Source organism: Schistocerca gregaria, chromosome X (assembly GCF_023897955.1).
Source record: "Schistocerca gregaria isolate iqSchGreg1 chromosome X, iqSchGreg1.2, whole genome shotgun sequence".
Taxonomy (NCBI): domain Eukaryota; kingdom Metazoa; phylum Arthropoda; class Insecta; order Orthoptera; family Acrididae; genus Schistocerca; species Schistocerca gregaria.
Window position 1 is genome coordinate 668,996,411 of NC_064931.1, and position 24,568 is coordinate 669,020,978.

Consider the following 24,568-nt stretch of genomic DNA (forward strand, 5'->3'; position numbering starts at 1 on the left):
CATGATCGTCCTTAGTCTTCAGTGATTTAATTATTGGCTCAATCTCCCCCTTGTCTATATCACAGAGGAGTATTTCGGACTTCCATCGAGGAAAGGCATTTGCCAAGAAAGTTATATGACTTCTTGCCATTTTTATTTAATTCCCCAGCAGTGCTCAGAAAATGATTGTTAAATACTGTACATGTATCTGACTTATCAGTAACAGAAATATTTTTACCACAAACTGACTTTATATCGTCGACCTTTTGCTGCTGACCATACACTTCCTTTACAACTGACCATATGGTTTTGATTTTATCCTGTGAATTAGCTATTCTATTTGCATACCACATACTCTTTGCCTTCCTAATAACTTTTTTGAGCACCTTCAAATACTGATGGTAATGGCTACTGTAGCTTCGTTGTGACTACTTCTAACGTTTCGATATAATTCCCACTTTGTTCTACATGATATCCTTATCACACTAGTCAGCCACCCGGGTTGCCTGTTACTGCTAGTACCTGTTTAGAACATTCTAATCGAAAGCAACTCTCAAAGAGCATGAGAAATGTGTTAAGGAAAGCATTGTACACTACTGGCCATTAAAATTGCTACACCAAGAAGAAATGCAGATGACAAACGGGTATACATTGGACAAATATATTATACTAGAACTGACATTTGATTACATTTTCATTCAAGTTGGGTTCATAGGTCCTGAGAAATCAGTACCCAGAACAACCACTTCTGGCCGTAAAAACAGTCTTGATACGCCTGGACATTGAGTCAAACAGAGCTTGGATTGCGTGTACAGGTACAGCTGCCCATGCAGCTTCAACACAATACCAGAGTTCATCAAGAGTAGTGACTGGCATATTGTGACGAGCCAGTTGCTCGGCCACCATTGACCAGACTTTTCAGTTGGTGAGAGATCTGGAGAACGTGCTGGCCAGGGCAGCAGTCGAACATTACTGTATCCCGAAAGGCCTTTACACAACCTGCAACATGCTGTCGCGAATTGTCCCGCTGAAATGTAGGGTTTCGCAGGGATCGAATGAAGGGTAGAGCCACGGGTCGTAACACATCTGAAATGTAACGTCCACTGTTCAAAGTGCCGTCAATGCGAACAAGAGGTGACTGAGACGTGTAACCAGTGGCACCCCATACCATCACGCCAGGTGATATGCCAGTATGGCGATGATGAATACAAGCTTCCAATGTGCGTTCATCACGATGTCGCCAAACACGGATGCGACCACCATGATGCTGTAAACAAAACCTGGATTCACCCGAAAAATGACGTTTTGCTATTCGTGCACCCAGGTTCGTTGTTGAGTAGAGCATTGCAGGCGCTCCTGTCTGTGATGCAGCATTAAGGGTAACTGCAGCCATGGTCTCTGAGCTGATAGTCCATGCTGCTGCAAATGTCGTCGAACTGTTTATGCAGGTGGTTGTTGTCTTGCAAACGTCCCCATTTGTTGACTCAGGGATCGAGACATGGCTGCACGATCCGTTACAGCCATGCGGATAAGATGCCTGTCATCTTGACTGCTAGTGATACGAGGCCATTGGGATCCAACATGGAGTTCTGTATTACCCTCCTGAATCCACTGATTCCATATTCTGCGAACAATGATTGGATCTCGACCAACGCGAGCAGCAATGTTGCGATCCGATAAACTGCAACCGTGATAGGCTACAATCCGACCTTTATCAAAGTCGGAAATGTGATGGTACGCATTTCTCCTCCTTACACGAGGCATCACAACAACGTTTCACCAGGTAATGCCAGTCAATTGCTGTTTGTGTATGAGAAATTGGTTGGAAACTTTCCTCATGTCAGCACATTGTAGGTGTCGCCACCGGCGCCAACCTTGTGTGAATGCTCCGGAAAGCTAATCATTTGCATATCACAGCATCTTCTTCCTGTTGGTTAAATTTCGCATCTGTAGCACGACATCTTCGTGGTGTAGCAATTTTAATGGCCAGTAGTGTATTTATCATCTAGGTTATCGACACTATAAACACCCTGCCACTCGTGTTGCTTGTCAAGGTTTAAAAAACTCTCTATTGCTGTTGGATTAACATCCTTTTTCTTGCACCATCATATACAAAATGTTCCCTACACCTACAGTTACAAGAGGCTCCTCTCCACTCAACTCTGACAGTTGGTCAAATCTATTGCATACACATAAGGGATAACTGTCTGAATACCTCATCCTCCTAGCTGCTTTCTTGCCACCTGCCAGTTCCCGTTCCCCAGCACCCTTCTCCCTCTTCAACCTATCTAGTTCCTTCTCTGTGTGTTGTAACTGCACCTGAAGGCCACAGATCTTATGCTCCTGCTCCTATCAACTTATTTCTACTACAGATTCTGCATTCCCAGGAGAGGAGAGCGCTAGAATGCCCACAAGCTTCCCCACTGCATTCCCCCCAATGAAAATACTTTGAACAAATCCCACACCGTAACCCACTACTCACAAACCTACAAAAGAGCCCACACTTCTCACTCATGGTAAAATTCTACAGTTACTGTAAAATAAACTACACATGTGCGTTACGTAAGTTCAGTTACACCAGTAGAACTATTTATAGAACTAACAATAGCGGTCTCAAAATTCTGTCTCTACTAAGAAAGCAACTACTTGTATTAATACTACTAAACCACAACTAATACCAATACCAACAAAACTTCACAAAATTATTAGCTAAAACCAGAAATTCAAGCGGGTACTGGAACACTCAACAAAGTTAAAACACTGAATGAAAATTTTACTGAAATATTTCACAAGAAACAGTAAGAAACGTCAGCTGAAAACTAAAGCATGAAATTTACTAAACAACTTCAACACACACACACACACACACACACACACACACCACAAGCAAACATTTCCAAAAGTTTATTAAGTTGTTATTTCACAACAAACACCACTAAAAACTATTTAATTTAATAATTCCATAACAGTGCACAAATAACTTTGTCAGTACTTAGCTTTATGACTGCTACAGGTGCAACCGCAGCCACAAAATGTAAACACACTACTGAGGCGTGAGGCTTGGACGAACGACGTAAGCACACTCACAAATAACAGACCACTCGAGTCACTAAAACAGGAAGAAAGACCGAGATGAATGAAAATCCACTCATAAGTTACTTTAACAGCAAATATTAACACAAATAAATTTTAAAATAAGTAACTGACAACTAAAACTTTAAAAGTATTGACAAGCAATTTCAACAGCAGTCCAGCGCACATGATGTCACACCAAAAATTACTTGTCAATTCTTCCTCCAGAAATTCTAGACGAGACATATAGATAATGTTCTGGTTGCTTTTTTATTGTTGTTTCCTCCTGATTCTGGCTTTAAAGAAAATACTTGTTTATTTAGATTACAGTCATCCATCATAGTATGTAATGGAACTCCATACTTGGAATATACAAAAGGACATGTTCATAAAGATATGTTTATGTGTAGTTGGTTCTTAGTAATAGTAATGAACAGAATATAAGCATAAGAAAAATCATATCAGAATTGGGATTGATCTAAAGAGTGTGTAGAAAATCCATCACTCTTAATGCAGAAAAATCTTTTGTTGTAAAAAAGAAGAAAGATTCGGATTTAATATCCAATTGACATTGAGGTCATTAGAAACGGAGCACAAGCTTGGATTGTTTCAAGGATGGGGAAGAAAATTGACCATGGCCTTTCAAAGGAACCATCCCAGCATTTGCCTGGAGCAATGTAGGGGAATCACAATGGCGGGTTACGGATTTGAATCGCTGTTCTCCCGAATGTGAGTCCAATCTGCTAACCACTATGTCATGTCATTCGGTTCTGACGTAAAAGTATCTTTCAACCTACCCCCAGTCAAATGTGAACAACCATTAGAGTTTGCTATTTCCATCAGTCCATTATGGCCTGGGGCATTGGCTGGTATAGTTTTCTTCGTCCCAAAAACTTTACCAACAGCCATATGTTTTGGTTTATTTTATTTTATATCTCAAATACTAACAGTTTCGACAACTCATTATTGCCATCTTCCGGCCCCATACACTATTATCATATTAACAATCTTATTGAATGGTGCCATAAAACTCGAATCATAAATCCGATTGTCATACAACAGATTCCTGTGAACAGGTGACACTGGCACCATTCGATAAGATTGTTAATACAATAATAGTGTATGGGTCCTGAAGGTGGCAATATTGAGTTGCCAAAACTGGTAGCATTTGAGATATAAAATGAAATAAACCAAACATATGACCCTCATCATAAACAAATGAAATGTATTATGCGTAAGTATGCAGGAAGATCTGTTGTTGTTTGATTACATGGTTACTGAACGGTCACATCCTTTTAATATCTGGGAGTATGTGTACAGAGTGATTTTAAGTGGTTTGACTAATTGTAGGGAAGGCAGACTGAGATTGGAAGAATCCTCAGTGAATGTAGTCTACCCATAAAGGAGAGAGACCATACAAAACTATCAACTGACAGAAGTTTGAGTATTGCTCCTGAGTCCAGGGCCCTTACTAGATGCAGTATAAGTTTGGTTTTATGTTCCCAGAATTAACATTTCCCTGCCGTTTGAGATTTTTTATTGCTCCCGTCAAATTTCCTATGTCCACAATGTTAATTCACGCCTGATATTGCATCAACATATTTATCATTTTCTCACGATTTATGCGTTATGAAAAAATGTTCATGGGTAAAAATAACTGACATAAAATGACGCTGGCATGATGTTGGCCTTCAAGTAGTGTTTACAGACATTGTGTGGTTAAGTTTCTTGACACCAGGGTGCTCTACTTAGTGGATTTAAACTGCTAAACATGTATAAGTTGGAACAATTCATGCTGTATCTCCTCCCACTGCCAAACTCTACTCTGCATGGTGACTGATAGAAGTAACTAGGTTCGTACGAATAAAGGCATCATGACCAATCACAACCATTTCCAAACTGTCTCTGCAGCACATGCACAATTTTGCGATTGTCGTAATCATCATCACACCTCTGTTGATCCATATTTAGTGTGTTTTTTCGTTTGGCTGCTTGTAGTGCTCGTTGACACCTGCATTCAGTTTGCATTGCTCAAATCTTTTTGGTTTAAACACAGCGCAAATTATGTATATTCTCATGCTGAGCAAAACATGTTTCAAAGATTTACTCTCTTTATTAAGTGCAATATTTATAAATGGTGTTTTTTTTTACACAAAAAAACAATGTGAGTGATAGTTTGCGTGTTTGTGGTTTTCTACATAACTGTAGAAGCCCAGTACCAGATAACCTGAAAAAGATGACTACAGTTCAAGAGACACAGAATACCACGTATGCAAACACCACACAAAATACTTATGTAAATATTTACAGTTGATATCAAGAAAAAATTCTCATAATGCACTGTGCTAAGCATGAAAAAATATGTAAGTGACACAGAGTTTCATTATTTAAATAATGAATAACAGCAGCAGGCATTCCAAAAACATTGATAATGACATATGAAAGTGAGACAAACATTTCTGCATCCCGATTATCAGTTCCCATTATATCAGCAGTTTTTATTAGATAATAAACAAGTCCCTGACAAGTATTTTGATACCTGTTATGTGCACATACACAAAGTGCTAAAATGCAAGGGGTATCCTATACATAACTTTCACAGCTTAAAACATTATTTTTTCCCGCATTTTAAACTTTTTTTCTTCTTCTTCTTCTTCTTCTTCTTCTTCTTCTTCTTCTTCTTCCTCCTCCCCCCCCCCCCCCCCCCCCTTGAAAAGTGTAAAAGTGGGGTTTCACTGTATCTAACTTCAGTGGCAGATATTACAAAGAGACGAGCACTGCACCGTGATGTGCGTTTACTGTTAAAATTCCGAGAGTGTACTTTCATAATAGTCAACTTAAATAATCTCATGAAGAGGCAATGAAAGTAAAATTAGAATGATTTGAACTCACACTGAGGCTTACTAAAAGCTATTCTTCCTCCAACAGTATCTGTGGCTGAAGCAGGAATCAGGCTAAGTGACAGTATGTGTGAAGTACCATCTCTCAGATGTGCTAAGGCTTCTAGCAGAGTAAATACATTGAGGTATAGATAAATACTCAGCCTCATATTTCTGAAAACTTCAAAACTTTTTTGGAGCTGCTGCTTGTCAAATCTGTCACCTGTCGAATTTAGGCAAGAAAAAGCTGTAACAGCAAGAAGTGTGTGTCACATGATAGATTAACTGATTGCCTTACATAATTATAATCTCCTCAAAATATCAGAACAATCATGAAATCAGGAAGAGCACGGGCAATATTAAAATAAACTGCCAAAACAAAGGACACTCTCGGATCACATTATTATTACAACTGCCTAGATGTGACAGCTACAGCATATAATTTAAATATGTAATTACTTATCAAGTAGTCCTGATTAAAAGCATTGACATTATTTCCTTTGAAACCCTGTTGGTAACTTTAGAAAACCATTATTCAGTATACTCTGTGTAACAGTTCTACTGCATCATATATCATGCTTTGGCACCATTGGAATAAATAACACAAATTTCAGTGAATTTGGAAACATACTGACACTTCTTTTTCCCATGCTTCATCTGCAAACTGAATAAGAAAGGAAGCAATAAATATTAATAAACAGTACCATCTGTCATGCACTGTTCAGTGATTTGCAGTCTACATATGTAAATGTGTTACTGGTCAAGGATGTATGTATATCAGGGAATGTCAGATCTTGACCCGTTGAACATCTGTGGGACCACATCGCCTACTCATATACTCGGGAAGCCACCGTACAGTGCATTTTGGAAGGTACTCTGTACCTGTGTCATCATGTTCACTTTGTGAATCATTCACATCACAGCCTTCATCAGTTGTGGGTAGCTCTACAGACAACTTATCTCTATACGCCCATGAAGACATGTCAGCACTAGACATCTCTCTTGTACACCTTTTTCTGGCTGTTGTGCATAGTGCAGATGGGAAACACTTACTTACAGTTTTAGTAGGTCGTCATTATAATATCACTAAAGTGTATACGTATGAACAAGTAGAACAGCTAAAATGAAAATATAAATGATAGGACATTGACAGGATCGAGATGTTATGGAATAAGTACCTAATAGCACATATGTCTTCAGTCAGCTTGATAAAGAGCCAGATTTTGTGTGTATCATTACCTCAACCAAGTGGATGGAAGAAATATAAAAAATATTGAGCTATAGCATTTCAGTAGTTTCCTGCAGTAGCCTGACACTGTAAGACAAAGTCATCTAACATAAACAGATCTTTGTAACACAATTTGTAAAAGGTTATGTGGGTTCAAATTAGAAAAAAATGTGGTTTTCATGTCATGGTAGTGCTCCAAGCTAGTTTTGAGCATTTGGAAATTCCTTGCTTGTGAATAAGTGTATCCTTCTTTGTTATTATTTGTCACAGCATTTTGCGGATATTCCAACTGGATTAAAGGGGGGGGGGGGGGGCGGGTCGGGTCAGATGTTCTCCAAACATCCCTTCAGAGAGTCAGTCATGAATTAATATTTGTAGGAAATCCTTTGTGGTTCAAAAAGTGACTTTTTGAGCTCATGCAACCCTTTTAAGGTACTTATGATCTTGTATCTCATGGAAGTTAATCATTGTGTCATAACCCCATTGGATACTCATCCAGCCCTTCTATTAAATTAAGTTTATTAGATTAGAATTTGTGTGTGTGTGTGTGGGGGGGGGGGGGGGTGTAAAGACAAGGAAGGTTTTTACTTCGTACCTACAGACTTTTGGTCACATTCATCATTGCAGCTACTCAGCCCTTATCTTCCACATTGCTTCCCTTCGTGGCTCTTGGTGGTGTAGTTATTGTAAGCTTGAAATTTTGTCTTTCTGTGTTTCTATTGGAAACATTACTCCCACTAGGTCTGTGCCATTTTTAAAACTCTCAAAAGATTAATTTATTTATGAATGATTTATTTAGAGAGTTATTTGAATAATTAAAATATGCTATGAAATAAGGTTGTGTATTGCAGTTAATATGGAAAGTTGTGGAGAGGATATTTATGATTTAATTTTGTTTTAGCATGGGATTGGTGCTGCATGGATCCTGTAACAGTCTCAGAGGCGCACACGGGCACACCCACAGTGAATTCAGCCATAGCAGATCTGGCATAAATGTCAGGGCAGCAGTGATACATGTAATTGGAGACTTGCTCCAGAGCATAGGTGTTTTTGTATCAGCAGTTGTAATACATTTTTATGTGAGTTACAGTTTATATATTCTGGTTTTATTCAACATACTGCACTTTTTTAAACATATTTTAAGGATTTAATGGTTATTTGAATGTATTTTTTCTGTCTGAACATTTGTATCTCCAGTTCTGGCTATGCTACGAAATATGTTTTCTGAAACTCTTTGTTTTGCTTTGCTTTGTTTTGGAAGCCTCTATTTTAGAAGTAGTTATTCTCAGAAATTTGATTTTAGGTCTAAATTAATTGCTGCCATTGTTTCCTACTGATTTTTCAATTTCATGTACCTTGTCATTGTAATTGCTCCATCACTTTGTAGAATTTTATTATGATGATTGAAACAAAACAAGAAAAACGGTTCTTCAGTGAGGTGAAATATCATATGTGGAAAAGGGAAAAGCATGTAAAAAAACTGTTCCCCTCGTGTTTGAGCATGAGTACCTGACTGATTGTCATTTGTGATCGCCGCATGTGATGTCATTAATTTGTATTGCATTCTAGAAGATACATTTCAGCTATGTACAGTGGTTATTTTTATTTTGCTGTTTTTTATATCCCATATCTCAGCTTTTAGTTAGAAAAATGAACTTAGCAATAGATGACATATATGGCCTGTTGTTTTTATATTCATTTTCACTAACTGGATTTCTGTAGTTTTGGTGAGGATCTCAGTCTTTCACTCAGAGAAATAACACTGTTATTTGAACTTTTCCAGTTAGATAAAAAAAAATTTAAATCACAGTTATTGTAACCCCAAGAAACAATGGAAAATCTGGGATAGAATAATGACAATATTATGAAAAAGATAGATTGCTACTCATCATATAGTGGAGTGCAATGGTCATGTGTGTATGCGAGAGAGTTGCCGGACACAGTTTTAATCTGCCAGGAAGTTTCGTATCACTGTACTCTCTGCTGCAGAATGAATATTTCATTCTGCAAGCATCCCCCATGCTGTAGGTAAGCCATGCCTTTGCAGTAGTCTTTCTTCCAGGAGTACTAGTGTTGCAAGTTTCACTGGAGAGCATCTGTGAAGTTAGGAAGGTAAGAGATGAGGTACTGATGGAAGTAAGGCTGTGAGGACTGGTTGTGAGTCGTACTTGGTTAGCTGAGTTGTAGAGTACTTGCCCATGAGAGGCAAAGATCCCAAGTTTGAGTCATGGTCTGGCTCACAGTTTTAATCTGCCAAGAAGTTTGAAAGAAATGGTTGTTTAGTGAGAAATGTATTGCATAAGTAGACTTTATGTGGCACGCATCAATGTACCAATTACCCAATAATGTGTGAGGTAAGATCTTGTAGTTGCTTCCCCAAGTATAAAATGTGTATATGGCATATTTCTATCATTATGCGATTAAAGGTATTTATTGCAGTCTGTCAACATTCCACAGTCTTTAATGAGTATAAAATTAGATAGCTGCTTATGTTTATGAATTGGGTGCAATGAGCATGTGACAATATGGAACAGTCACAAAAATCTCTTAATGAAGAAAGTAATCATGAGACAAAGAATCGTTGAGTGAGTTTCTAGGAAGCTCTACAAATCTGTGAAGAAAATTATTTTTCAGGACACATGTAAGACCTGTTGTTGAGTACTGTTTCCCTGTCTCCATGTCTTACCACATCACATTCATAAGGTTCCTCTTCCATGTAGCATCTCCCTGTTTTCTCACAGAGCAATGGTACAAAGAAGAGTTACATAATTTTGCATGGGTTTATTTTGTTATCAGCAGAGAGTCATAAAAGTGATCAACTATCTGCTGTGAGAGAAGCTACATACTCTGCTAACCATTAAAATTGCAACACTATGAAGACAATGTGCAACAAATGTAAAATTGGCACATAGTGTTGTGCATACTTGGGATACACAAATGATACATGTTCCAACACAGCTGGGCAAAGTAGGTAGGAGTAAAGCTATGTACATTCTATGTGTAAGGAAAGTTTACTCATTCAGAAATTTAAACACATTTGAATGTTGGTTGTTTGAGAGAATGTTATGCTGCCTCGCGTGGGAGGAGAAACAGCTACCGCTGTGTGTGTGTGTGTGTGTGTGTGTGTGTGTGTGTGTGTGTCGGAATTCCATAGTGGCAGGTTTGTGGTCTATCAAGACTGGTTTGTTGTTATTGTTGTATGCTGTTTGTAAAATGGACTTTTTTGCAGCAATACAAGTATCCTCACAGATAGGATGACTGTCTAGATCACCATGGACCACTGTTGCTGCTTCACTTGGAATAACAGCAGAGTGAGTCATGCTGACAGTGGCGCATCATATGACAACACTGTCCTCAGGAGTGGCAGCGTGTTATCTTTTCAGATACGCCCTCATTCTGCATACAACACCATAATGAGTGTATCCTGGTGTAGAGGCTCCAAGGAGAGTGAACGTTTTCAAACTGCATTCATCATTGTAGTACAGGTCCAACACCTGGTGTATGATATGAGGTGCCATTGGGTACACAGCATAATCCCCTCTGGTTTGCATAGGTTTTAATTTGGACAGAAGATATTAACATTTCCATCATTTTATAGCCAGTGGGTGTGTGCCCCGTATTTGAGGTCTCTGTAACATTATGTTTCAACAAGGTAATTTAAGACTATATGTTTCCCATGCTGTCATGGCCTACCTCAATGCAGAGAGTGTTCAACTGTCATCCTGATCAGCATGTTTTCCAGATCTCTAACCCACTGAAAATAATTGATCATGTGTTCCTTAGAGACTAGCTCAAAAGCCACTATGATTAATGAATTCTGGCATAGAGTTCAAACAGCATGGATTGACATACCCATATTTGCCATTCACACACAGTTTGACTCACTGCCTAGATGGGTTAATGTTGTTGTTAACTACCAGAAGTGATAGTTCTGTGTCACAAATTCCACACCTTGTAGACCCCAAAATCGGCTACAAATACACTACCTGACAAAAAAGGTGAGGCACCCCACAAAGAGAGTAGGGAACAAAATGAAACTCCAAAGGTTGGAGGGCATGTGATGTTATTTCAGTGTTTATAAACTTGAGTCACATTTACAATGAACTTGACAGTAAGAGCACATTTATCAGTATGATGATACACCCCATCTATCGTGGATGCGTGCACTGATTCATTTGTGAAGTGCCATAAACAGGGTGTATACGACCCGGGACAACCAGGAGATCCAGGAAAAATCCGGAAATTTTTTCATGTGTGAGAAAAGGGGAAAAGCCCGGGAATTCTGCAGAATTCCAGGAATTTTTCATTGTTTTAGTTTTCAGTTACATTTTTGTAAATTTGGCTGGTAAGAACCAATATTCTAACAAAGGATATTACTGTATGCTGGTACTGCAGAATAATACTGCAGCAATAAGACATGAATGAGAGGAAAAAAAAGAAAAGAAAACTTAAGTTACAAATGAAATGCTCCATATACAACAACAAAACACAGTGCTCATACAAGCATCTGACAACAGCTAAATGTGTCAAAGACTTTAGGAAGACTATGCAGTGCTTCAGAACAACAAATTACCACTGATGAGCATGACGTCATAACTGTTTACATTTGTTTCCTTTGAGCAGTTGCGAGCAGGCTCATGCGTATGCACAATTGAGTCACATATGAGTAATACCTTCTCCCACTTCTGGCTATGGAAGTGTGGTTGTTAGCTATATAAGCAGTAGCATCAAGCGCCAGATGCTACATGGAAAAATTTTACTGGCACGCCCAAGCTGCCAAATTCACTCATGCACAACAGGCCCAGATCTAGGGGCGGAAGAGGGGAGGGACAAACCGGGGTGTCTGCCCTGGGCTGCAATTTCAGGGTGTGAAGTGGGGGGGGGGGGGGGGGGGGCGTGTTTCACAGAGTGACTAACATCCAGTGCACGTTGGTCTATCAATTATTCACATGATTTTGAAACACATCCCTGTTGGTTTTTTAAATTTTTGAATGAATTCGGAGTTGATTTCTGAATGAATCATAAGCTGATTTTTGAATGCGTGCATAGTGTACGTGATGTTGCTGCCAGGGGAATCCCCACGGACAAAAGGAGACGGAGCCATACGAGCTGAGCGGAATAAAGCCGAACGGGTGAATGCCAATGTTTGTGTGGTTGACTGGATTTGCAAATGATCGGCGTTGTTATAATTACTAGTGAAAGCCAAAGATTCAGACTACCAGAGTGGAAATAAATGATTGTCAGGAATAACAGGTAATAAAGATTACTTGTTATCTTCTCGGTGTATCCAAGAAAATGAAATTTTGATAGACGTTTTTGGCCAGACTGCTACACTAGTAAGGGCCAGTTGTACAGTCCCCGGCCAGCAGGTCTTAAGTTCTATTCTGGGAGTAGCATGGAAAAAGTGGTGTGTGAACACATAATAATGCCTAACAGGAGAATAAATGTGGGATAACTAAACCGGTGATTGTAGCAGGGTTAGTGAAATTAACTGGTGAATAAGTTTCGACACAGGTAGGAATAGTTACAGAATTACTGATGAAAAGATTGATTGTTAGAACAAGGAAGGAGAAGATGAGAAGCTGGAGCGCATGAATGAAATGTGAAACTATTTCCTAACATAAAGCTTTTTGCTTGTAGTAGGCCTATTAGGCGTTTGATAGTGGTTCTTCGTGAATTATATTCTGTCGTGTCATAAAAATGACCATTTGCTCCAAAACAGTCTCGTTTATGTGGGGTGTATTACAATTGCTGCAATATTAGACAGGCATATTTTGTTTTATCTAGCAGACATTGACCAAATACACGTAATCAGCTCCAGAAGCAACACCAGTCTTGGGTACTATTTGTATTAACAGCTTTTTCAGTATTAGACACTGACATTTCGTTTTTTCATATGGCAAGAGGTTTGACAAACTTCGATGAGGTAATAGATTCTTTCGCAGAAAGGAAAGCATGCTGTAGCATGATTAGAGAGGAAAAAACCCTAGGACTTAAGGATTGGAGAAATGTGTACTGTGTCTGCTTTGTCTCTTGTCTTTACTGGTTTTATGTATCTTATATTTACTTTTATGTCATGCAAAACTACACGTTATTAGCTAATAGGCAATAAAGAGTGCAAATTTTCTGAAGAGTTCTTGTTCTCTCCTGGTTACAAATAATTCCATCCAGTATTAATTGCAAGGGTTAAAAACGTGCAAGATCTGAAACCAGCTGACTGGGAGCAGGCTAGGCACCACAGGACATTTTAATTTCCACTGTCCTGAATATAGTTTGAAGGCATCCATTACAAAATATACACGTTTGAATTCAACAGAGCAAAATACAGTGACATGCGATGGAAGAATGCTGTGTGAAGTGGCGTGACACTGCACTTTGGCACACTAAAGACCAAATAACATGTCTTACATTTCCTTAAAGAAAATGACATGCGTTTTATGTATCAGCAGAAAGATATGTGCTATAAAACAAACATTTTTTGAAAAGGCGATTTAATTTTTAGCGTTCTACCTCAAACGCTGGAGGAAGGGTGGGGGGTGGAGCGGGGGGGGGGGGGGGGGGGGATGGTGCCGCTGTCTAGTATTGCCCCGCTTCGGAAATATCATAGATCCGTGACGGAGGACACTCTTGAGTTGTAGTGGGGAGGAGGGTAGTCTCCATGTGACTACATTTAGTGACTTTGCTGTTTCCTCTTAATTTATTGCTGTCATGTCAAATGAAAACAAAACGATTTTCTGTGGCTGGGAGCTATCAAGTGAATTAAAATACATTCACATAATCACGGAAGGCTAAAATAAGTTATTAGATTCAGATTTTATTTTATTTCCACCTTTCTAACGGTCAAGCATTAGTTGCCTTGCAGAACAATGAAGTTATTTTTGCAGATTTTATTACTCTTTTCCAATGAGGCAATCCATTTATTTGAAATGAAGTGTTTAATTCCACACTACTGGCTGCTTTCAACTGTTCGTTGCATTTCAAGTGCATGTTTTCATCTTCTAGCATGTATGGCATTATGCCATAATAAAGAACCGAACACGAGATAATATAGTACTTGGTACTCCAAGAAAATTTACATCCGCATGTGCAATTTAAGCCGAATTATGCATTTTAGTATGGTTCGCTAAATTTCATTGCTCTTGGAGTATTCTCTGATGTCTTGTTTCTTTTATGGCGTAATGTAAGATCCTTTAATGTTTTACATGTACGATCATATGGGCTACTTGCTTCATCGTAGCTGTGCAAGTGCAATGAGCCTGTTACCTGGCACTCTCTGGCAACTGATGAAACGAACTTATTTCTAACAGGTCGCTGGGAAATATTGAGAATGGTGGTTCGAAAAGTGTTACTTTCAAAGTAAATTTCCTTTTACACAAGATGAACTGTGTGTGAGAATGTATAATGAATTTCTTAAATCACAGAGCATTTGACTCTCATTTAAAAATCGACTCTGTGAGGATAATCATTTGAAGAATTTCTAGCCCAGATGATCAGACATTTATGTCATTATTAAAAATTTTACTGGCCCATTTGTGTGATGTATCTTAAAGTGTAATGCACAAAAAGATCAACATTATACATGAAAGCTTAAATTGGCAGCCAAATAATCTTAGACCAATATTACATGTGAGAGCTTTGCTTTTCTTGTAGCAATACTATGTATATTAATTTAAACCATTAACCTTTCCTATTTGTGTGGTCTCGCTACTTAATAGTGTTGTTGCTATTGGCTGATTACATCACGTGTCCTATGCTCTGAATATCCGCCATAATCAGCTGGCTAGATCGCGTGACGTGAGCTATGACCGGCTTACAAAATCGCATGGCAATCTCGATTTCAATGCTTCGGAAAGTAACATGCGGTGTGTGGTGGAATTAGAATTTATACTTTCGTAATATGAAAATGTGCAGCACATAACAGATCTTTCCAAAATGTGTTTTTCCCCCATTTATAAGACCATAACGATTCAATGGATTGATAAGTTTTACAGTTCAGAGGAAAAGTATACCGTCACCTAACACGGAAAAAGTGTATTTTCACCCGGGAGAAAGTGTATTTTTAACTGGGAAATCCGAAAAAATCCAGGATTTTTTTTTTTCCCTCATGTGCGTATAGAGAGAAAGAAAACTGGCGTTCTACGGATTGGAGTGTGGAATGTCAGATCCCGTAATCGGGCAGGTAGGTTAGATAATTTAAAAAGGGAAATGGATAGGTTAAAGTTAGATATAGTGGGAATTAGTGAAGTTCGGTGGCAGGAGGAACAAGACTTTTGGTCAGGTGACTACAGGGTTATAAACACAAAATCAAATACGGGTAATGCAGGAGTAGGTTTAATAATGAATAGGAAAATAGGAATGCGGGTAAGCTACCTCAAACAGCATAGTGAACGCATTATTGTGGCCAAGATAGATACAAAGTCCATACCTACTACAGTAGTACAAGTTTATATGCCAACTAGCTCTGCAGATGACGAAAGAAATTGAAGAAATGTATGATCAAATAAAAGAAATTGTTCAGATAGTGAAGGGTAACGGAAATTTAATAGTCATGGGTGACTGGAATTTTGTAGTAGGAAAAGGGAGAGAAGGAAACGTGGTAGGTGAATATGGACTGGGGCAAAGAAATGAAAGAGGAAGCCGCCTGGTAGAATTTTGCACAGAGCACAACTTAATCATAGCTAACACTTAGTTCAAGAACCATAAAAGAAGGCTGTATACATGGAAGAAGCCTGGAGATACTGACAGGTTTCAGATAGATTATATAATGGTAAGACAGAGATTTAGGAACCAGGTTTTAAATTGTAAGACATTTCCAGGGGCAGATGTGGACTCAATCTATTGGTTATGACCTGTAGATTAAAACTAAAGAAACTGCAAAAAGGTGGGAATTTAAGGAGATGGGACCTGGATAAACTAAAAGAACCAGAGGTTGTACAGAGTTTCAGGGAGAGCATAAGGGAGCAATTGACAGGAATGGGGGAAAGAAATATGGTAGAAGAAGAATGGGTAGCTTTGAGGGATGAAGTAGTGAAGGCAGCAGAGGATCAAATAGGTAAAAAGACGATGGCTAGTAGAAATCCTTGGGTAACAGAAGAAATGTTGAATTTAATTGACGAAAGGAGAAAATATAAAAATGCAGTAAATGAAGCAGGCAAAAAGGAATACAGACATCTCAAAAATGAGATCGACAGGAAGTGCAAAATGGCTAAGCAGGGATGGCTGGAGGACAAATGTAAGGATGTAGAGGCTTATCTCACTAGGGGTAAGATAGATACTGCCTACAGGAAAATTAAAGAGACCTTTGGAGATAAGAGAACCACTTGTATGAACATCAAGAGCTCAGATGGAAACCCAGTTCTAAGCAAAGAAGGGAAAGCAGAAAGGTGGAAGGAGTATATAGGGGTCTATACCAGGGCGATGTACTTGAGGACAATATTATGGTAATGGAAGAGGATGTAGATGAAAGTGAAATGTGAGATATGATACTGCGTGAAGAGTTTGACAGAGCACTGAAAGACCTGAGTCAAAACAAGGCCCCCGGAGCAGACAACATTCCATTGGAACTACTGATGGCCTTGGGAGAGCCAGTCCTGAGAAAACTCTACCATCTGGTGAGCAAGATGTATGAGACAGGCGAAATACCCTCAGACTTCAAGAAGAATATAATAATTCCAATCCCAAAGAAAGCAGGTGTTGACAGATGTGAAAATTACCGAACTATCAGTTTAATAAGTCACAGCTGCAAAATACTAACACGAATTCCTTATAGATGAATGGAAAAACTAGTAGAAGCCGACCTCGGGTAAGATCAGTTTGGATTCCGTAGAAATGTTGGAACACGTGTGGCAATACTGCCCCTACGACTTATCTTAGAAGCTAGATTAAGGAAGGGCAAACCTACGTTTCTAGCATTTGTAGACTTAGAGAAAGCTTTTCACAATGTTGATTGTTATACTCTCTTTCAAATTCTGAAGGTAGCAGGGGTAAAATACAGGGAGCGAAAGGCTATTTACAATTTGTACAGAAACCAGATGGCAATTATAAGAGTCGAGGGACATGAAAGGGAAGCAGTGGTTGGGAAAGGAGTGAGACAGGATTGTAGTCTCTCCCCGATGTTATTCAATCTGTATATTGAGCAAGCAGTGAAGGAAACAAAAGAAAAATTCAGAGTAGGTATTAAAATCCATGAAGAAGAAATAAAAATGTTGACATGTCATATGTTGACAAGCATCATCCGTTTGAAAAATGGTACTGCAATAGTGTTACATGTGAGCAACACATAAGGGCTCTGGATGCCCATGCTGTACTGTTGTGCTATCAGAGTTCCCTCAGTCACTATCAGCCATGACCTGAAGTCATACCCAATAGCTCCCTACACCACAACACCATTGTGCTTCTCCAAAACATTGGAAGAATGGGACCTCACAATTCATCAGTAGGCCATGCTTCCCAGTCATGGCACCACCCCAAACACAGCCATTCTGTTGTGGTGTTAACAGCAGCCTGTGCATAGGACAATAATTCCCTAATCTGATCGCTGCTACTCTCTAACCAATGATGTGGAATGACAGAATGTTGCTGGAAGTCCATTAGTTGTTCTTGGATGGCAGGTGCAGACATGAAGGGCTATAATGTGCTTGTTGCACATTTTCCTTGTGGTGGTCAGATGTGATTGACCAGAACTTTTTGACGAGTATGGCTCCCTCATGTTCCCATGCAGTCCAACATTGAGTCACTGTCACATCTGAATACCCATCAAATCTTGATCTTGCTGGATTCGATGAGCCAGCCAAAAGGAGACTCACAATGAGGTCCCTTTCAAATTCTGTTAGGTGTTGATGACACTGTCACACACGAGTACAAGACACCTCTGTGTCCTTCACAGTGATCAGTCAACATCTGATGCTGTTCATTTCCCTTATATACCCTACCAGGCCTGGTAACAACAGTTAAACTGAATAAACTAATGAACTGGTGGCAGTTCTACCCGTCACAGACAATAGCCTCTAATCATTTATATAGCCACCAAGGGTATGTAGTTGCACAGAGTTACATTGACACCCGACCATGTCTTCTGGGTGCTTCACTTTTTTTGTCAGTCAGTGTATAATAATTTATTTTTCGTACTATACTGTGTGTGCGCAGTAAGAAAAATTTCATTTTTTTTCTATGCTTTCTGATGTTGCAATTTTAATAGCCAATAGTGTGCAATATGTAGTTTCCAGAGACCGTGCAATCCATGAACATATCACTACCCCGGCATATCGTCCATGAACCTGTCGCATAACGATTGAAATAGTACAGTCTCATGTACTGGCAGTCATTATAATTCATTCATACTCAGCATCTAATTGATTTGTGGACTAGGTAGGGGACAAATGGTGCTAATACGTTGTGAATTACATGCCACATTGTGTATCTTGTCCTGCATAATACAAATATTAAATGTGCAAGATGAGATAAAAGCTGTTGTAGTCTCCTTATGTACTCTTTTCTGTACTCAATGCTTATACTGTTGAGACTGCTAACTGTGCCACTGGTATATGCTTTACAACAATAATGAGGAACTCTTGATGTAATACAAACAAAGACTGAGAAGGAAGATTTCATTAACATTTAAGATGAAGTGCAACATATGCAATAGAATGATGAAGGGGGAGGTGGGGAGGACCACACAGAATTTTGAAATTTCTTGAAATCAGTGATTTAATTTTGTCTCCCTTGATTGAAAGCAATATTGCAGATACATTTTCTTATGTCTATAGCTACAACTGTAATGGTAACTAACACATGAGAACATTAGATTGTCTGTATTTCTGAAGCCAATGTATGAATACATTTCTTCACAACCATTAATGCATGTATTCTTATGGCGATAATCCAAATATTATGAACTTGATTTACTGAAATTCGGTGATATTTACCCGTATCAAGAACTAGAATGTTTTCTCACTCTTTCAACTTACTGACTTCTTTCACATAAAAATGTCCAGTTCTCATAGGTATGGATAAAACGTTTCCTGCTGTTTCAAGGTGTTTTCAAATAATCTTACCACAATGTCTGTTCTTCCAGACCACTTTGTGATATAAACTGGAAGCTGTCACTTACCACAGAGTCCAGGCAGGGTGACATGACTAGCTGACATGAAAAAATAAAAGCTTGTTTATGAACCAGCAAGAACTATGCATCCACGATCTGTGTGGTGAGTGGTAGGATTCAATTACAAACTTTACCACATCTGCTTAACGGTTTTACCATGGCTGGTTTTAACAGATTGTTCAATAACTGAGGGTCTTCCAGTCTGAAATGACTTGTGTAGTATATGTGAAATAAGTTATATGCTATAATCTACAGTAATTAGAACTCACCATATCGATTAATATGCAGGAATCAAAAAATATAATTTGCCAAAGAGAAATGAAAAAATACCAGCTAACATAAATCTCCTCCAGGAACCAGCAAGTAGTTGCAGATATGTGGTTCAGTCACCATAAAAGAAACCACATTCAAGTATATTGCCAAGAGAAATGTGCGTATTATGATACTTCCTACATATTTAATTGGATAGTGGTGTTGCAGAAGAATTTTGATAAGTAACAGGAAAAACAAAATAGCAGATGCACTTTCTCAGAAGGAGAGAGAAAAAGAAAACAATGCAGTCTGCAAAAGTGTAAAAAGTATAAATAGTAATTTTGTACTTACCCGCGAATTATTTTTGCAGTAATAATATATCAGCTTAACATAAAGAGAAAACATAATGAAAAACTAGTTAATTCATACTTACAGGAAGACTTTTTTGAATTTATGTAGTTACAAACAAATTATCTGAGAATGTCAAAATTAATTTTTCATTATTCATTCATATGTGATCACCAATTACTCAGTGCCCCCACATTCTCTCTCTCTCTCTCTCTCTCTCTCTCTCTCTCTCTCTCTCTGCTAATCTCATGGTCCTGCAAGTACTCAATACGTGTGCTTTTTTGGTTATGACCTTAGAGCTTTTGTATTTTTCTATCTGGTTGATTGGGCCACCATCCCTCCACAATGAATGAAATGTTCAGTTCAGAAAGATGAAAGAAGATCATTATTATACATCACAAATAGTATAGTTTTTTATATGATGTGTTTTGCTGTGAAGATATAGTTTAGAATGACAAAGGTGATTAATATTTTATTTATGTTACTTTTTTACCAACCTCTATTGTATGTTATCTAGATAACTTGAATACAGAGTGATTATAATTAAAGTTCCACTTTCAAAATTGCTTTAAGAAGGGAAAACAAAAGATATTGACAAAAATTTTCACACTAGATGCCACTGTAAGCATCATAACATGAATGGATTTGGCTACAAATGACAGATGAATCACAATAAGATGGCCAAGATGTGAGTTGCACAAGTTTGGCATTCAACAGTTGTGGCACTGTTAGGTAAGCCTGCCCACCATGCGAAGGTGATACACCATCGGATGGGAAAAACCAGTTTTTAATTGCCCCGAGATCAAAAACACATAGAAGCAACAATGACATAAGTTTTTAATTGTTCCGAGGCAATAAACTGCATGGAAATCAACAATGAAATCAATTTCTAATTGTCATCAGAGTGCTGCAAGACCTGTTCAGTATGGTGTCCACAGTTTTCTGCCACAAATTGAAATCAGGAAGCAACATTTTCCGTAACAGATTAGAGCAGGGGCAGGCAAATGTTGCACGCGGCTCATGAGCGCACAGCGCTGCACGTGTGCTGCTCACGTGCAATCGTCGAACGGGGCAGTGGCGACAGCTGGCAGGTTGCGGCAGTGTAAAACCAGGCTATGCTGCGGATGTCGATGCATAGCGACCACTACGTAGTGAACGTTGTATTTCAAGAACCGGAAAATGCAGAGTGAAGCAAGGAAACGGAGAAGCGGAGATTTGCTATCTTTTAAAAAGTAATGGGAGAATCATTTTTTCTTTGTGCAAAAACATGAAAATTCGAAATGTTTAATATGTGGCAGTATTCTCACTGGTCAGCAGAAATTTAGTATTGAAGGCCATTATAACAAATTTCACAAGGACGAGTACAATTTATTGTCAGATTCTGAGCGGATGGGGAAATTGACTGAGCTTAAGAAGAGCGATCTGACAATACTAGATGAATCTGTCGTAGTTGCTGTGGTCACGAGAGATCTAAGACTTCCTTTCATCATGTCTCTCATCTAACTGATTTAACATTTTATGGGGCACTGTTTTCAATTTTTCAGGACGACAACAATAATAGCCCAGGGATACGTGCAAGTTATAAGATTACGCTTAATATAGCGAGAGCTGGAAAACCATTTGCTGAATTAGTGAGTGTCGGTTAAGAGCAAACATCAGTGATGAAAATTTAAGTAACTGTTTGTGTTTGTCTGTATGTAGAAATTTTGTTCCACTCCACCTCTGATAATTAAATAAAACATATCGTAGGTAATAGGTACTCTTTCAAAACACGACATCTTTCAAGCACTCCCACTAATCTTATTCCTTCATTCAATAAAGCAAGCTAGGAAACAAAACGTGTTGCAGAGAAAGGAGCGGACAGAAGGTATGGTGGGGAGAGGAGATAAGCGGGCGGCCAGTTTGCCCCTGTGTGCACGCAGAACGACTGTTAACTGCACGCGTGCAAGTGCACCGCACATGTGCAGGATTCTTGCCCGTCCCTGGATTAGAGTGTCTCAGGGGGTCTCGCTCAGAATATGTTGCACAATGTGTACCTTCAGTTCAGCTGCTTTTGGAATCAGAGTACTGAACACAGCATCTTTCAGATAACCCAACAGCCAGAAGTCACACAGATTAAGATCAGATGATCTGGATGGCCAGGCTGGCTGGCTGAAAATTCTATCGTTCCCAAAATGCCTCTGTAGCAGCTGCTTCACTGCCTGTGCAATGTGTGGAGGAGCGCCATCTAGCAAAAAAAGTGATCCTATCCATACTGTTGAAGGATTGGGATGATGGTGGTGCATGGAAGTCTCTCTGCCCTATGAGTAATGATTCCATCAAACTGCAGCACACAGTTACCTTTGCAAAATGAAGCAGTAATAACTGATGTGCAAGAGGATTTCATGTTGCCCACATTCTGCAGTTGTGTGTATTGACATGCCCTTGTAGATTGAAATGGGTTTTGTCTGTTCACAGAATGTTACATAGCCATTCGTTGTCCACTTTGATGAGAGCAAGATATTCTGGAGCAAATGCTAGTCTTACTGGCAGATCAGTATGAAGCAACTCCTGAACATGGATAATTTTGTACGGGTAACAATGCAGGATGTTCTGTAGCATTTTATGCACAGAGCTCACACACATGTTCAAAGCTGGGGCAGTTCCCCACGCAGTCAATATTTGTGCATCACTGCTTGACCCCTCCTGCTATTCTGTGGCAATGTCATCTACTGGCATTGGATCACTTCTTTTCTTCCCCGTGCTACATTTCAGATTTTGTAATCATTTTTTCCAAACCCTTGGCAGACATTGAACCTATGCCTTTTTTCATTCCCTCAAGCGTCCAGAACTTCTGCAGAGCTGTTGGCACACAGTCATCATTCTTGTGAAAGAGTTTTACTGGCAGTGCATGATCCTGCATTAAGACAGTCATGGTAAATGTCTGGGATACAAACAGAGGAACAGCCATGTACCTCACATCTTTCTGCCACTTGCACTGCCATCTAGTGGTAAAATTTTTGTTAAAATTTTTTGTTTTGTTTTTTTGTTTCCATAATGTTTCACCCTTCTTTGATAGGATCCTGTTCAAATTTGATGATGTTCTGGGGCAGTGGTTCTTTCTTTACAGTTTTTTGAAAGTGGAACTTTAATTATAATCACTCTGTTTACGTAGAATGTATTTTGTAAAGATATTCTTTTACTGTCATCTTAAATATGTTTGTTTTAGTTACCCAAGTAATCTTGTTGCACAGTTTTATTCCCTGGTAGAAAAGGTTGTTTTGAGTTTATCATTTATTTTTTCCTTGTTGAATGAAAATAAAGCCAGTCTTGTGCTCCAAAGTCATTGTTAGAATGGGTGCATGTTTTATAGTAATGTTCATAAAAGGTTGCTGGATGTATTAACTTGGCACAGGTAGACTCCGTAACTTTATAAACAGATCATTACAATGGATCCACTTATTATTTTTAGTTATTAAGGTATAATCCTTGTCTGAAGATTGGAAATTGTGTGTCCATGTTTTGCGCATATGATTTGCAAAACAATAATTTCGTTAACATTTGAACCATGTTACCTGTGGGTTCAAGGTCAAGATCGATATCACAGTGCAACACCACCTACCAGTAAAATGTGACTGTGGCGCTCTTTGTCGCTATAAACCGAAGGTAATGAATCAGTGTGACTTGAGCAGACATATACACGAACCGTACCATCAACTCAGTGAGTTTGAAAGAGGACAAATTATTGACATGAGAGAATATGATGCATCCATCTGGGAAATTGCTGCTCATGTGGAATGAAGTGTTTCAGCAGTGCAACTTGTGTGTGCAGAATGGTTCACTGAAGGTCATAGAACATGACGACAGGGGTCAGGTCGCAGCACCCAGACCCCCCTGGAAGAAGATCGACACCTCATCTGAATATCATTGCAAGACAGATCTGCATCCTCCTCAGCTCTGGTGCAACATTGAAACAGTGTAACACATCATACACTATCAGTGGTGACCACCCACAGCCGTTTATTATGGCATGGGTTACGTGCGTGTCCTCCACTTCTCCACGTACCATTGACAAATGTGCAGAAATGTGCTAGACAGCAACGGTGGATGGAACCACGTCACTGGGGACAAGAATGACATCATACAGTGTTTTTGGACGAATCCAGATTCTGTTTATTTGAAAATGATGACCGCATTTTGTTTTGCCACAGACAAGGGGAGCGGAATCAGAGTGATTGCATTGACTCAAGACATACAGTGCCAACTCATGGCCTTATGATGTAGGGTGCTGTTGGGTACAACGACAAATCACTGTTGGTATGTGTCCAGGGCACTGTGACCTGTGTGGTCTACGTGAATGACATCCTGTGACCAGTAGCCATACTGTTCCTATGCAGTACCCCAGGCACCATTTTCAGTATGAAAATGCACGACCACATGTTACTGCATGAACACGTGCCTTCTTGGTGTCGCAGGATGTCAGCCTTTTGCCCTGGCCTGCCAAATCATCAGACTTGTTGCCAATCGAAAATGTGTGGAATATGGTGAAACAATGGATGCTGTGCTGTGACCCGGTGCCAACCACCACAGATGAACTTTGGAACCAGGTGAATGCAGGTTATACCCCAGGGTGCTATTCACGCTTTATATACATCAATGCCATCATGCATATTACAAGTTATGAGGGCTTGTGGTGGACCCTGTGCCTACTAGGCAACAGGACACATGCAG

General features: G+C 39.2%; 1 protein-coding gene across 1 annotated transcript in view; it reads left to right on the plus strand.

The window, feature by feature from the left end:
* The window catches only part of LOC126297634 (zinc transporter 2-like), an 81,090-nt gene that overhangs the window by 39,397 nt on the left and 17,125 nt on the right, over positions 1-24,568 (plus strand). The window contains exon 5 of the mRNA XM_049988656.1: positions 8,060-8,237. Within this exon, the coding sequence (XP_049844613.1) occupies positions 8,060-8,237 (178 nt within the window). The remainder of the gene's footprint in view (positions 1-8,059; positions 8,238-24,568) is intronic.